Source organism: Cucurbita pepo, chromosome 17, assembly GCF_057944985.1.
Source record: "Cucurbita pepo subsp. pepo isolate OVF chromosome 17, ASM5794498v1, whole genome shotgun sequence".
Classification (NCBI taxonomy): domain Eukaryota; kingdom Viridiplantae; phylum Streptophyta; class Magnoliopsida; order Cucurbitales; family Cucurbitaceae; genus Cucurbita; species Cucurbita pepo.
The window spans coordinates 452,186-465,847 of record NC_141814.1 but is presented as its reverse complement, the minus strand read 5'-3'; the positions used below and the strand labels follow the sequence as shown (position 1 = coordinate 465,847).

General features: G+C 37.7%; 4 protein-coding genes across 6 annotated transcripts; 1 reads left to right on the top strand and 3 right to left on the bottom strand.

Annotated features, from left to right (window-relative positions):
- Positions 1-112: 112 nt before the first annotated feature.
- On the top strand, positions 113-1,856 carry LOC111779045 (TRAF-like family protein). Its single transcript, XM_023659099.2, has 6 exons — positions 113-487; positions 609-738; positions 828-997; positions 1,071-1,365; positions 1,451-1,617; positions 1,697-1,856. Exons 1-6 carry the CDS (start codon positions 457-459, stop codon positions 1,852-1,854), a joined length of 951 nt encoding a protein of 316 aa, XP_023514867.2. The 5' UTR covers positions 113-456; the 3' UTR covers positions 1,855-1,856.
- A 96-nt stretch (positions 1,857-1,952) lies between these two features.
- LOC111779044 (pentatricopeptide repeat-containing protein At3g06430, chloroplastic) lies at positions 1,953-3,870 on the bottom strand. Of its 2 annotated transcripts, XM_087118962.1 has the most exons (3): positions 3,400-3,870; positions 2,648-3,183; positions 2,276-2,517 (listed from the first exon to the last, which is right to left on the bottom strand). In XM_087118962.1, the coding sequence occupies exons 1-3, from the start codon at positions 3,781-3,783 to the stop codon at positions 2,484-2,486; spliced, it is 954 nt and encodes a 317-aa protein (XP_086975088.1). In that variant the 5' UTR covers positions 3,784-3,870; the 3' UTR covers positions 2,276-2,483. The 2 variants fall into 2 exon arrangements, with proteins under 2 accessions (XP_023514865.2, XP_086975088.1); XM_023659097.2 differs by having other exon boundaries at positions 1,953-3,183; positions 3,400-3,862.
- Positions 3,871-4,530: 660 nt separating this feature from the next.
- Positions 4,531-9,520, bottom strand: LOC111778153 (putative plant SNARE 13). Of its 2 annotated transcripts, none has more exons than XM_023657824.2 (10): positions 9,222-9,520; positions 8,313-8,405; positions 7,966-8,059; positions 6,833-6,870; positions 5,829-5,923; positions 5,409-5,488; positions 5,278-5,334; positions 5,075-5,167; positions 4,886-4,960; positions 4,531-4,779 (listed from the first exon to the last, which is right to left on the bottom strand). In XM_023657824.2, the coding sequence occupies exons 1-10, from the start codon at positions 9,296-9,298 to the stop codon at positions 4,675-4,677; spliced, it is 807 nt and encodes a 268-aa protein (XP_023513592.2). In that variant the 5' UTR covers positions 9,299-9,520; the 3' UTR covers positions 4,531-4,674. The 2 variants fall into 2 exon arrangements, with proteins under 2 accessions (XP_023513592.2, XP_023513593.2); XM_023657825.2 differs by lacking the exon at positions 9,222-9,520 and adding an exon at positions 8,931-9,079.
- A 252-nt stretch (positions 9,521-9,772) lies between these two features.
- LOC111778701 (Cytochrome P450 superfamily protein) lies at positions 9,773-12,449 on the bottom strand. The gene is made up of 8 exons (XM_023658674.2): positions 11,728-12,449; positions 11,480-11,629; positions 11,117-11,359; positions 10,952-11,035; positions 10,810-10,888; positions 10,589-10,710; positions 10,244-10,371; positions 9,773-10,093 (listed from the first exon to the last, which is right to left on the bottom strand). The coding sequence occupies exons 1-8, from the start codon at positions 12,268-12,270 to the stop codon at positions 10,000-10,002; spliced, it is 1,443 nt and encodes a 480-aa protein (XP_023514442.2). The 5' UTR covers positions 12,271-12,449; the 3' UTR covers positions 9,773-9,999.
- Between the last annotated feature and the right edge of the window lie 1,213 nt (positions 12,450-13,662).

Here is a 13,662-nt window from a genome sequence, read left to right as displayed (position 1 = left end):
AGTAGTCACTATGAGGGTGGCTGCATTTTGGTGAAACGCATTATTGTTATTGTTTTGAAGGTTAAAGATATATTGAAAGAGAATAAAAACAATATTTTAAGAAAATGAAAGAAAAGGAAAAAAGAGGTTGTGGGTATGGAAAAGGCAGCAGGGGTATCATATAACTTTTGGTTGATGAAGATATGTAGCTTGGGAGGTTACAAGAGTGAAGATTCTTATTCCTTGAACCCCGTTTTTTGATAGGTATAATCGTTTGCCATGTTGTGTTGACGACTGCAAGCACAGAATATTACTTTCATAACGGCACAAAGTAATGCTTTGGCACGTCTCGGAAACCATATAAGAGGGAGGATGGTTTTCAGGCATCATAATCTCACTGACTAAACCCCCCATATCATTTGGGCATTGTACTCTGTGTTGAACCATACAGTTCCTTTTATTGTACTCCCTTTTGCCATGGCCAATCTCCTTGGTGACGATATGGACGGTACCTCTCTCCCTCTCCCTCCCCCCCCCCCCCCCCCATGTACGCGTAGGCATGATGATAAAGAATTTATTCACAAGAGGCAAGATTATTTGCTTTCTTACCAGTATGAAATAACGTGCAGAGATTGCAAGATATGTTTCTGATGTCCCACCAGCTCATTACACGGTCAAGATCGAGTCGTTTTCGTTGTTAGCCAAGAACTGTGTGGATAGGTTTGAATCCGGGGAGTTTGAGGCCGGTGGATACAAATGGTAAACGATATATGTTAGCCTCTTTTATCTTCTTAAATTCGAGCTTGAATTGCTCTGTGCATTGTCCTAAACATGGAATGCGGTTGCAGGAAATTGGTAGTCCACCCACTTGGAAACAAAAGTAAAAATGGGGACGACCACATCTCTCTCTATTTGGCGATTGCAGGGACAGACTCCCTACAAACAAATCGGGAAGTGTTCATAGTTTATCGACTTTTTTTGCTTGATCAAAACAACGATAACTACCTCACAGTTGAAGGTATATCTTCTGTCGCCTTGAAGAAATGAGGTGTCTATAATACTAATACTAACAATAATATCTGAATGTGAAGATGGCAAGATGAAGCCTAGGCGGTTTCGAGGAATGAAGAAAGAATGGGGTTTTGATAAATACATTAGCCTCAAAGAATTCAACGAGTCCTCAAATGGGTATCTGGTGGACGATACGTGTGTGTTTGGAGCTGAGGTCTTTGTTTGCAAAGAAAATTTCAAAGGCGGCAAAGGGGAGTGTTTGTCAATGGTAAAGAGTCCCATCATTCACAAGCATATTTGGAAGATTGACAACTTCTCCAAGCTGGATGCCGAGTGCCACGAGTCCAGAATCTTCAACGCGGGGGATCAAAAATGGTAGCCATCTTCCTTCCATGGACATTCCAATAATTAACTCATCAGGTTTGAACCCAACCCACTCATACGTACCCCGTCATTGCAGGAAACTTCGAGTGTATCCAAATGGAAGAGGCAGTGGCGAAGGCAGCCATCTTTCATTTTTTCTGGCACTGGCAGATCCCACAACGCTACATCCTGCTACCAAAATATATGCAGAGGTAACGTTGCGCCTGCAAGATCAGGAGCATTCGAAGCATCATTCTGGAAAAGGTAATGTGTACATTATGGTCAAATACAAACAATTCAGTTCCATCACAATGAAAGATTTTTCCTGTTTTGGTGTTGGCAGTTTCATACTGGTTTACTGCATCCAACCCAGAAGTTGGAGGGCTTAGATTCATTCTCTTAAGCAAGTTCCGGCAACCAAACATGGGTTTTCTGTTGAAGGACGTTTGCATTGTGGAGGCAGAGGTCAATGTCCTTGGAGTGGCCAATGCGTTCTCTTGAGCCCCCCCGCCTGAGCTCTGCTGTAAACCATAACTAACATGATATCAATCTCATCCCTAGTGCTTTACATGTAAACGAAATAGTAGCAAGATCTGGACTTGAAGTAAACGGTTATATTTCCGTTCAGAAACTAATTAATTGGAAGAAATTCATCAGAACAACCGTTGTATTGTTTAAATTTCTAAGGGCAAAAGCCACAAGGCATCATCGATCACCTACTGACTCGTTATCAAGAGCATCATCGATGACCTGCTTCTTTTCTATTTCCAAGTAATGGACCCTGTCATTCATGCCTTGCTTCCCATATGCTTCTATCATAATAGAATATGTTTTGGTATCTGGCTGACGGTGTTTATTTTTCATTCGCTTAAATACTCTATCCATTTCCATTAGATCTTCAGCCTTAGCACACGCATATATAACTGCATTATAAAATGAGGTATTCTCTGGAATCTCGTATTTTCCTGCCAACTTAACTGAGCTAATTACCTTATGGAAGAGACCTGCATTGGCATATCCATTTATAAGGCAACAGAATGTCTTGGTGTCTGCTCGCATGCCCTCAGCACGCATCTGCTCAAATGTGTACTCCATGCTCGTTGCATCTCCCACGTCTGCAAAAGCTTCAATCACGTTGTTGTATGTCGAGGTCGTCCAAGGAAACTGCAGTTTGCGCATATATTCCATCACAGAACACATTTTATCATACATCCTTTTCTTCCCATAAGCACCAATCAAAATATTAAATGTACGAGTTTCTGGCTCAATACCAAAATTGCGAAATTTTTCATACCATCTTTCCATCATTTCAATCTGCCCCTCATTACCAAACACACCAAGAATTATATTCATTGTCCACACATCCGGTCTGCAAGTTGTGCTTTCAAGCATTCCTAAAAGAACTTTCTCCATCTGTTCATACTTCCCTATCTTGCCATACCCACTTAAGACTATGTTCTGGGTCACTGTATTTGGAGATATCAGTCGTTCTGCCATTTCCTCGTACACGGATTCGACTAATTCAAAGCGAGAATCATCTACACATGCCTTGATCAAGGTGCTATAAGTGTAGACGTCAGGCTGGCAGCCAGGGAGGGTCTTCATCAGATTCAGAGTGGAGAACGCATCATCAATGAGATTGTTCCTACAATAAGCAGCAATCAAAGCAGTGTAAAGTTCAGAGGTAGCTTCACATCTTTCTTCAACCATTATGTCAAAAATCTGACGGGCACGATGTGGTTGGCCTGATTTTCCAAGTAGAACAATCAGCTTCATGTAAGTTCCTTCTTTTGGTTCATAAAACGGCTGTTCGCGGAGCATTTCAAACACCTAAACGGTTGAGTTAAAGCAACACAATTGTTAGAGGTGAAAACAATAGCACAAGAAGTTTATGCAGACTCATCAAATTATTTACACTTCATTCCTTGAAATTAGGGCACATGAAGACGAACGCTCATGTTTTCAATTCAACTTTGCAGAACATGTAACTAATCTCCCTGAAATCCCCAAGTATGTAGAGTTGAAATTAAAGAAGGGGGAAGCGACCTCAAGAGCTGGAAGCCAACGTTTGTTGGCGATATGGTCCGACAAGGCTTCAGTGACGGTATTGGCCCAAGCCTTGGCGTGGTTCTCGCGGTCTAATTTCTTTTTGACATTTTTGAGAGGAGTCTTCTTGGGGGCGGATGTCTGTGTAATGCCTGGAAATTCACCTTGCTTCCAGTGCGTCTTCTTAAAAGGTGAGGAAGAAGGAGAAGGAGGAGGGGATTTTCTGGCGGGGGCTGCAAAAGCACAGCGAACAATGAGAGTATTGGAGTGTGGAGAAGGAACGATGGGGGAAAAGGAAACGAAGCCATGATCGATAGAAACAGAAGAAGGAAGGAGCGAGGAGGAGAAGGAGAAGGAGAAGGAGAAAGAAGCCATGGCTGCCATTATTCAACAAGGATGATGGAGCTCCCCACGGCTGCCAGAAGTGATGTGGATGAATTTAGTGGGATTCTAAATATAGATTAATTCACCAGACCAATTGCCCAACGGTTTTCTTTTTCTTTTTCATTATTATTATTATTATTATTTTAAACTTTTGTAAGAATATACCATAAAATTGAACTGGTAACTCGTGGCTTTGGCATTGGCCATGGCATAGTGAAATAATGAGGATCCATCTCCACATTTGGTTTGTTTGCATTTGGTTTGGTTTGTGTCCAAACAATAACAATGACCGCTTGCTTAACCTTCATCTCTCTCGTTTGGTAAACTGAAATGTCACTCCAATAGAGAAAAAGAGAAACTACTGTTTCCTCACATGCCCCAAACGCTTCCGCTTCCACTCTAAATTCCCTTTTCGCTTGTCTTCTATCTAAGTTAAAGCTCGCGTTACATTTACAAGTTACAACCTATACTAATCCGAGAAACTTACAAATTTACACAAGTGTCCCATTGATTGATGAGAGGACCTCACTAAACAAGTCCATATCCTCCCTCCCCAATTATATTATTGACGTTTGAAAAATGATTTATTGAAGCCATAATTTTAATGACATTTAAAATAGAACAAAATAAGAAGCAGTGGGCGGTGTAATTAATTCCGCAAGACATGAATCACCTCATAAAGTAAAACATTTACAGGACCAGTGTCTTGAAATGAAACCAAAATCACAACCAAGCTATATGCACATCTCAGCCAAGAATAGATTGAATTGCATACAAGTAGAGCAGATGAATTCTCACAGTGTCATGTCTCGATGCCTTCTTTAAGCAATAATTCACTCGAAATAGATATAACACAAACAAAGAAGGCATACATCTTCCTAGAATAAGAATTTACTCCAAATGTTCAGGCGTCCTCAGATACAAAAGCCTCCTTGCAGGAGCTGGAGGTGCCAGTCCAGGAATATCCCTGATGTCTTTGTTGTTGGGGTTCACAATCTGAAAAGTTACACATATCAAACTTGTTATTACAAAACACACCAAATATTATCCATCATCTGGAACTGTTCTTTCAAGGTATAACAAAATAAACTGCAGAATTTACCTTCACTACGATAATGGCTATTACTCCACAGACAATGAGGAATAGAAACAGCATGATGCACTTATCCGTAGCAACCTTTCCAAAGGGGGAAGCGAGGGGTTAGTCCCACTAAGAAAACCAAAATCACGTTTTTCTTTCTTTTTATTTGTGGGGGGGGGAGGGGTGTCCCAGACACAAAACCAAAATTACCTGTCTCCCAATTTCTTTCACAAGCTGGGATGCTTTCTTAATCGAAAAATTAATTGTGTCAAGCTCATTTACTATGCGGCCCATTTGTTCAGTCTGGAAATTTAATGAGGAAAAGTTAAAAGAATACCCAGGAAATTCTACTAATCAGGCTAGACTCAGAATATACTTTTAACCATAACGTATAATTTCAACGTTGAACATACTTGGCCTTTTAATGTAACAGCAGTTTGAGTTCCCACTTCAATAGTTTGTTCAACCACCTACGGGTCAAAGCTAAGCATTAGAACAAAGGGGATACAAATGATAAAATCACACGTTTCAGGTAGTTCTTCACCTTTTGAGTGCGTTCAATAGCCTGATCCGTCTCATCCATTGTCTTCTTCCCAGCGTCTATAAGCTCTTGATTTGTCATTGCTACAGCACAAAGGCATGCCAATCGAATGAGAAAAATAGATACTGTGTAGAATTCCAAGCACATAAAATAAGAAGCTTGCTGCCGGGTGAGGCAGATTTTCATAACCTCATTCATCACCACATGAGCGTTAGCCTCGCATAAAAAAAATATTTTAAAAAATGATGAGAACCTTGCTTTAAAAACATTCTTAAATTATAAGCTTAATTCAACAGTTGTTTCTTTAACAGGAAAGTCCTAGAGGAATTTCTTCCCTTTGGAGTAGATATCAGCAGTCCCTCCCCTATAGGCAACCAGGGAATTTTTCTATGAATGCCTACAGATACGGAAAATATAGCTTACATGAGGCCATCCGAACATTATCATCAGCTGTAGATTCACTTACACCTCCCTCATCAAATAACTCAACCCTTTTATTACCAAGACTATTCATGTACCTGTAATTCATTGAGCAATAAAACATTAGAAACTTACACCAATTTGATTCCAATATACTGAGAGCAAACCATTGAATATGCTGAATTATGTGAACTACGTTCAGTCATTTGAAAAAAGGGAACTAATGATTCCAGTGGCTGGGCAATATTTTTTAAATATGAGAAACCATATGTTTCATTGTGAAAAAAAATAATAATAAAAGAAGTGACTTCACACCATTAGCATGAGATCAAAATCTAACTGACTCGGTTGTTATACCTTTATTCTTTTTCTAATAGGCAACACTTGTCATTAATACAGTGAACAGGTTTGACCAATGTTATGATTCGGCACTCCCCTATTGGAGAAAAACAAGAACACCTCCAATAAGTAAATTACAAGGCGAAATAAATTACAAAGGCAAGTATAACAAGCAACTAGGATCTGACACCCACCCCTCTTCATTTGCTTTTATTTTGTCATCTGACAGCTACTTCCGCTATCAAAATAGAATCAATAATTTATGACACATCATTCCCATAGAAAAACAAGATACTAGAACATAAATAAGAGATTAAAAAAATTGATTTCTCATGCTTAATTTGTAAAGAAAAGATATATATATATTGAAGCATTCACTAATATATGAATCAAAAGGTACTACCATTTTTCAATTGGAAAACCAAACTTCCAGTGACTATCCAATATGTACAAAATTAGGAAGAGTTGGAATCAAGGTAGTGGATATATTCTGCACCCACATCCTAGAAATTGAAACAGAAATATTTTCCCAAGAGGGAAAATTTGTTTCTTACCCATTACTTCCATTCTCAGGCAAGAATTACTCCCCCCCCCAATAAATCATCATTTGCTCCTAAATTATATACTTAGGTAGTGCCACATTCCGATAAGAAAATGGGAGAACTTACGTTTTCCTCAATGCAACAAATGAATTCAGCTCTTTGATCTGAAAATGAAAATAATGTAATAAGCACAAGATCAATTAAATTCAAAACCACTGTAAACACTAATCTCCAAAGAAATATTTAGAGCAATAATAAAGATGGCTGGAAAAGTTCCATCTTACAGTATCAATAAGTGATACATGTAACTCACTGGCATAGAAAAAATGATCAATTCCAAGGAAAAGCTGGTTCGGAAGTCCCATGAGAAAAGACGCATTTTAAAAGTACACTTTCGTCAACAAGCAACATGACCACAAAATTCTCAACAATCAAATAGTTTTCCAACATCTTCGTTCAAGGCAATTATGAGATAATGACAAGGCATCTTAAATCTATAAGCCAATGCATATATTTCCCAGTTTCTTTTTTAAAAAAAAAAAAAAAAAAAAAAAAAAAAAAAAAAAAAAAAAAAAAACGTATACTATTCTGTCCATATATATATATCCCAACAATTTTCAATCCTCTCAATGCTCTTGAAATTGAACATAAGGAAACCTAGAGCAGTTAGAAATGATGATACTCAGAGTTATCTCACATTCTAAATTAAAAAAATACAAATATAAAAAAACTACTTTTCTGCTTCAAGTTCAAAGTCAGCACTCAATCCAGCATGAAAGTAAAAACTTAAAATGTTTTCTAAAATTTTGACCAAGGTTGTTGACAAGAAAATAATAGACAATGTGTGATGCCTCCATACAAATAACTATTTTGAATGATAAATTATTTGAATTATTCAATTATAAAATTGAACTGCAAGCAATGTGGTAAACAGTACTCATGGAAAAAAAATGGCATTTGAGACGGATAGAGGCATCTGTCAAAGCTTCTCTAATAATCCTACACCAACGTTCCCTAATTTCCTAAAAAAATGCAGACAGCAATCCACCAAATTATCTTGCCTTACGTCTCACCACAGCAGAACAGCAAATCTGCTAGCTTATGATTTGGCAACCTCATGTCCTAAGTTTTGCAACCTCAATCAAAACCAATGCAAACTAATTCGCTTAATCTGCTAACCATCAAAATTTATACAAGTACTTCCTTCACTAGATGCATTCATGTCCTAAGTTTGAAAGATAAAATAACAATGAACTAACCATTGATTGCTTCTCATCATTGAGCTGCTTATGCACTTCCGGTGAACTTTTGGTCTCTTCATCCTTGATTTCACGGTCAAAATCTTTTATTAATCTGCAAGAATAGCTCCATTTTGTAATGAGCTGTAATAAAGATTCACAAAGAACATTAACAAAATAGGAAGCATGTTGATTGAACATCAGTTTTTCTCAATTTATGTGTTTAGTTTGGCCAACATCTAAATGAATTTACTGTTCCAGTATTTAATGAAGAGACTGAGGATGCATGACACAAACTGTAGTTTTTTCATAAAGCAACAAGAGAAGCTCCCACATGTTCAAAGAGCTATGTGCTGGCTTTTCCATACCTTTTACATTCCCTCATCTTTCCTGTGAGCTCTTCCAATTGCTTACTTTGCCTATTCGAATCCTTGATCTTATCCAGTTTTTGGAACCCATTTCTGATAGTAAGTAGAAATCAAAGAAGATATCATAATGCTGATGTATAGAATAAACATCATAATGCAGATATTGAATAAATGGTATCAACTTCAAGTGATATTGCAACATTACCGGTACAAAACCTCCAAATTTAGGACCAAGTTCACTGCTTAAGTAGGGATATGTTAAGACTTGTACGCTACAAGGTTCTCTAGTGCTAGTGAATTCCAGTTTAATAGGTAAATTTAGCACATAAACCTATCCCCAAGGATTCACAGTATTTAATCTACTTAAGATTCCATTTCATAACGATTTTGCTTAAAGTTTTGAGTTGTTAAAAATTTAAGTTCACCTACATTTCTGGGTTTAAATTTTCAGTTTTTATAAAGAGGTTTAGAAATCATTCAAATCTCAAAAATAAAACAGATACATTTTTCTTATTAAATTAACAAAAAAAGAAGTACGTTCAGTAAATTATCATAATATTAAAAATAAAAACATTTTCAAATGAGCCCTAAGTTGTCTAATCCCCAAAGGAGGCTTACTGATGTTAAGTTCCCAGAATTCTGGAGTGAGTAGTAATAAGATCAAGAACGCAGAGAAGTACGAGGTGGAAAAAGATCGAGGAAGGGACACAAGGCGCATAAATAGTATCACCCAACCAAAGACTTCGAAAGCCTCCAAACCCAAAACAATGAGTTGAATAGGACAATCTACGAGGAATTGGTTATGAGTTTAACAAAGAGAAAAATGAGCTATAAATAGAAAAACGGAAAGCAGAAGCACAAAGAAGCGATAACAACAAAATAAAAACAGTAAAGGTGAAAAAAACATACGAAAGTGCTCGAAAAGTGTCACGAATTTCACCATGGATCTGCTCTAACTGAGGAGTCATCTGCAAGGCGGAGGCCATTTCGCGGGAAGTGAATTGCAACTATAGAACTACGCGTAGCATGGAATCCAAGTAAAAGAACATTTGGAGAGGGAAAAACCCGAAGGAACCCTAGTGGGAGTTCGGTACAGTGAAAGGGAAAGAATGGCGAAAAACGCAGAGAGCAATTCACAATGAAAATGAAGCTGGAAGTGGAAGAACTCGCCTTCACAAAATGGAGATTCAACAGAAGTGAAAATATAATTTTATTGCGATAAATGGTTGTCGAGCTCCAAGGGACCCGCTCATCACAAGAACCCTTCTTTATTTATTTTTTATTTTTTCCTTCTAACTTATATAATAAAAATAAAAATAAAAATAAAAATAAAAATAAAAATGGATACTTAATCTTACAAAAATGGTTGCCATCTATTTTAAACTTACAAAAAATGTCAAATTCTTTCAATTTTAACATTCTTTCAATGAATTACGTGCGATACGTGACACGCGACCTCGTCATAACTCCAACTTATATACACACTCTGTCAATTGAGACAATCCACTATTACAGATTAGTTAATAACTATCTAATAGTACTTAAAATTATAATCATCGTCATAATCTTGAACATTACACTACAAATGTGCACCTATTCAACTACATTCATTTAGGCAAGAAATAAGTAAAGTAGAAGACGAAGGAAGAAACATTGATGGGTGCTTCATTCATTTGAAAGTCAGATGTCAGTGTTGGGATGTGTTCAAGCGAATTTGGAAGCCGTTGACTAGGCGAGCAGAGGGAAAAAAAGACATCCTATCTCCTTTAATTTGGGTCCACCTGAGAACAAAATTTAAAAGTAAATTAATTCGAGAATATTTGCTATTTATAATAAGGGTAATAAATAGAAAGAGTACGAAATACAAATATATGTAGGTATTTACCTATAGATAAACTATAATTCAGTATTAAATATCATTAACAACTCACCTATACTTGGTAACAAAGTGGTGGAGAAATAGAGCAATTTGGAGGCGGGCCAATTCTGCTCCAGGACATAATCTAGCACCTCCCCCGAATGGAGCAAAGAATGGGCTACTCCTCCAGTTTCTCATTTCCTAATAATGAACCACAATTTTAATCATTCTTAGCCTTTAACGCTTTGAAAAATAAAGACATCTTTAACTCATTTTAAAATGTTAGAATTACGAGTCTCCACAATAGTATGATATTGTCCATTTTAAGTATAAGCTCTTGTGGTTTTGCTTTAGACTTCCCCAAAATGCCTTATCCCAATGGAGATGTATTCCTCCCAACAATCCTGAATAGACTAACCTGATTCTTAAGCTCCATCCATCTCCAAGGGTTGAAAGTTGAAGCTTCTCGATATATAGTCTCGTCCAAATGTACAGCAGAAAGAAACGGAACAACGAAACATCCTTTCGGAATAACGTAATCTATCAATGATGCAAACCAAAAGTTCATTTTTCGTTATGGAACTATATTATTATCATAAAAAAATATATATATATATATATAAAAAAAAATAAAAAAACCTGAATACTCGATCTCTTCTTTTGCCTCCCTCATCAACCATATTGCAATTCCTCCGAGTCGAAGTGTCTCGTCAATAACCTGTGTTGAGACTTTTAATATCACGGATATTGTGGAGAATGGTGATTCGTAAGAGGGACTTACACATTGAGTAAAGGGCATGGATTTGTAATCCTGCCATGTGATTGTATGATCCCCATTGTTGTTTGTTAAACTCTGTTGCTCATCCTATAATTTATAAATTTAATAATAATAATAATAATAATAGTGGAAGGAGCATAGATTTAGCATATAAATAGGGAAAGGTACCACAAGTTGCTTCATTGCTGTGGGTGAGTGGGTTAGGAAATAGACTGCAAAAAGCATTGTTTTAGATGTGGTTTCATTCCCAGCAAAAAGAAGATTGATAATGAAATCAGCAACTGCCTCATCCGACAACTTCTGCTCCTCCAATACTCCTCCCAACATTCCCTCCCCGCTCCTTCCCTCTGCCATCCTCGCCTTATGCCACGCTATTTTCTTCTTTATTTTGCCTATCATTTGCTCCCTCGCCTATACCACACGCATCACACATGCACGCATCACGCATCACACATCACACATCACACATCACACATCACACATCACAGCTGCGTTAATGAGTAACAGGCAAATAATAAAATCAAATATTACCTTCATCGCCCTGTAATAGGCAAAGCCAGGAAAGTTGATAGGAACAGACAAACAGCCATCCACGAAGTCGTAAAATAACCCACTAATTTCATCCACTTCTGATTCACTCGACACTCCTAGTACCTGACTTACCATTAGATTAATGGCTATCTGTGGCACACAAAAATAAATAAATAAATAAATAAATAAACCCATTGTAATTGGAGAAAATGGCAAAAAAAAAAAAAAAAAAAAAAGAATTTACTCGCCTTCCTGCAAACGTCTTGGAGACATATGAGTTGGCCGTTATGGAAACTGGCCAAGGTTTGAATGATTATGATCTGAATATCTGGCAGGAACTGAAATTTGAGGTCATGTAGGCGCATCATATTGGAGGCCATTGCATGGAGTTTCCTTTGTTGTTCCCCTTGTGCTGTGATCACACCGTTGGTCCCTACCAAATCTCTGAAAGATTTGGGGTAGCTGGATTTGAACAACTTGCCTTCGTTTTGCATAACGTATCGGTTAAACACGGGATCCACCGACACCACTGCCCATTTCCCGAACACACGGCACGAGAAGATCTTCCCGTACCTTTTGGCCTGTTCTTCAACATACTTGGGCGGATGAGAGCTTGCCACCGCAGTGTACCACTGCAAGCTATCGCCTATTAGAGGCCAGCTTCTCCTCCCTGGAGGAAACCTGTATGCCCTCGCCTTTCGTTTTCTTCGTATTCTTGCAACCAACGCAAGCGCGTACAGCCCTGTAAGAACGCACAGCAGGGACCAGGGTGAGGCCTCCCACATTCTCATTCCTGCCCCAATCCAATGCCTGCAAACTAAGCAACGCCATCCATCATTATATATTCATTAATTATATGCTTTATTAATACATAATGCCCAGGAGGTAAGTGTTCCGAGTTTGAGACTCCCTTGCTTTCATATCATCGTTCTTCCAACTTCTCTACTTCTTAAATTAAATTATTCAACAAAAACCAACCCTTGTCCCTCAAGTTGTGTGCTCGAGAAGGACCCTATAATATAATTATAATGTCATATTACTGTTTTACCCTCCTTGTTTCTTGGGCAACCATCATGCACCCTGCTACTTTTCTCATTATGCCACCCCAATTATTGAGCTTGTTTTATCATAAACACACGCCCCAATTTTCTGCTTCAATTTAGCCGAAACTATTTATCAATTCAAACGGTTCTACAACATCCTATTTTATATTTTATGATACCATCCAGCTCATTCATTTTATCTTTTAAAGGCGTTGAATGACAATTTTGGCCAATCATTATGTCATTATTTTTAAATTAATGTCGAAACTATTATAACGCCTTATATCTAAGATTTAAATTAGAATTGGTATAGCAATCGAGTTGATTTCATTTAGAGAATTAAAAATATGTATTCATAAAATTTAGAGACGAGTCAATCCATGGTGGTATATGTAGGTGTCGTGATGCTTTGATCTTAGTTATTGGCCTTGTGGAAGTCACCTAGACTCTGATTTGATCTTTGAACTTCCCTTAAATTCTTTATTTTCTTTCTATGTTTTCATCCTCAAAAAATAATCAATGGTGTGCATAACTCCACGTTATCCAAGTTATAACCATTTAGGAATAGCCTACAAAGTCTGATATTGCTATCTTCATCAATGTATTCTCTGTGAATAAGAGAGAATAAGTGAAACTCATATGTAAAATTGGGATGTCTCTCCGCTCCTTTCATTGTTGGTCAATTTTTGCCCTTATGAGAGAGTTAGGTCTAGGGATTAAGGTTTAGAGTTTAGGGATTTGGGTTTACGGTTTTAGGATTTTAGGGCTTAGGGTTTCAGGTATCAGGAGTTCGGAGTTTAGGGTTTGGGGGTCAAGGTTAAGGATTTGGGGTTTTGGGTTCGGGATTGAGGTTAAGGTTTTAGGGTTTGGGGGTTTTGGGATTTCGAGTTTGGGGTTGAGGGGTTCAGAGAGGTCTGAGATGTCTTAGAGGTTTGAGAGGTCTGAGATGCCTTTGATATTTAAGATGTCTGAGATGCCTTTGATATTTGAGATGTCTAAGATGTCTGAGATGTCTGAGAGGTCTGAGAGGTCTGATATGTCTTGGAGGTCTGAGATGTCTTTGACGTCTTTGATGTCTGAGATGTCTGAGATGTCTGAGAGGTCTGAGTTCTCTTTGATTAATGAGAGTTCTGAGATCTC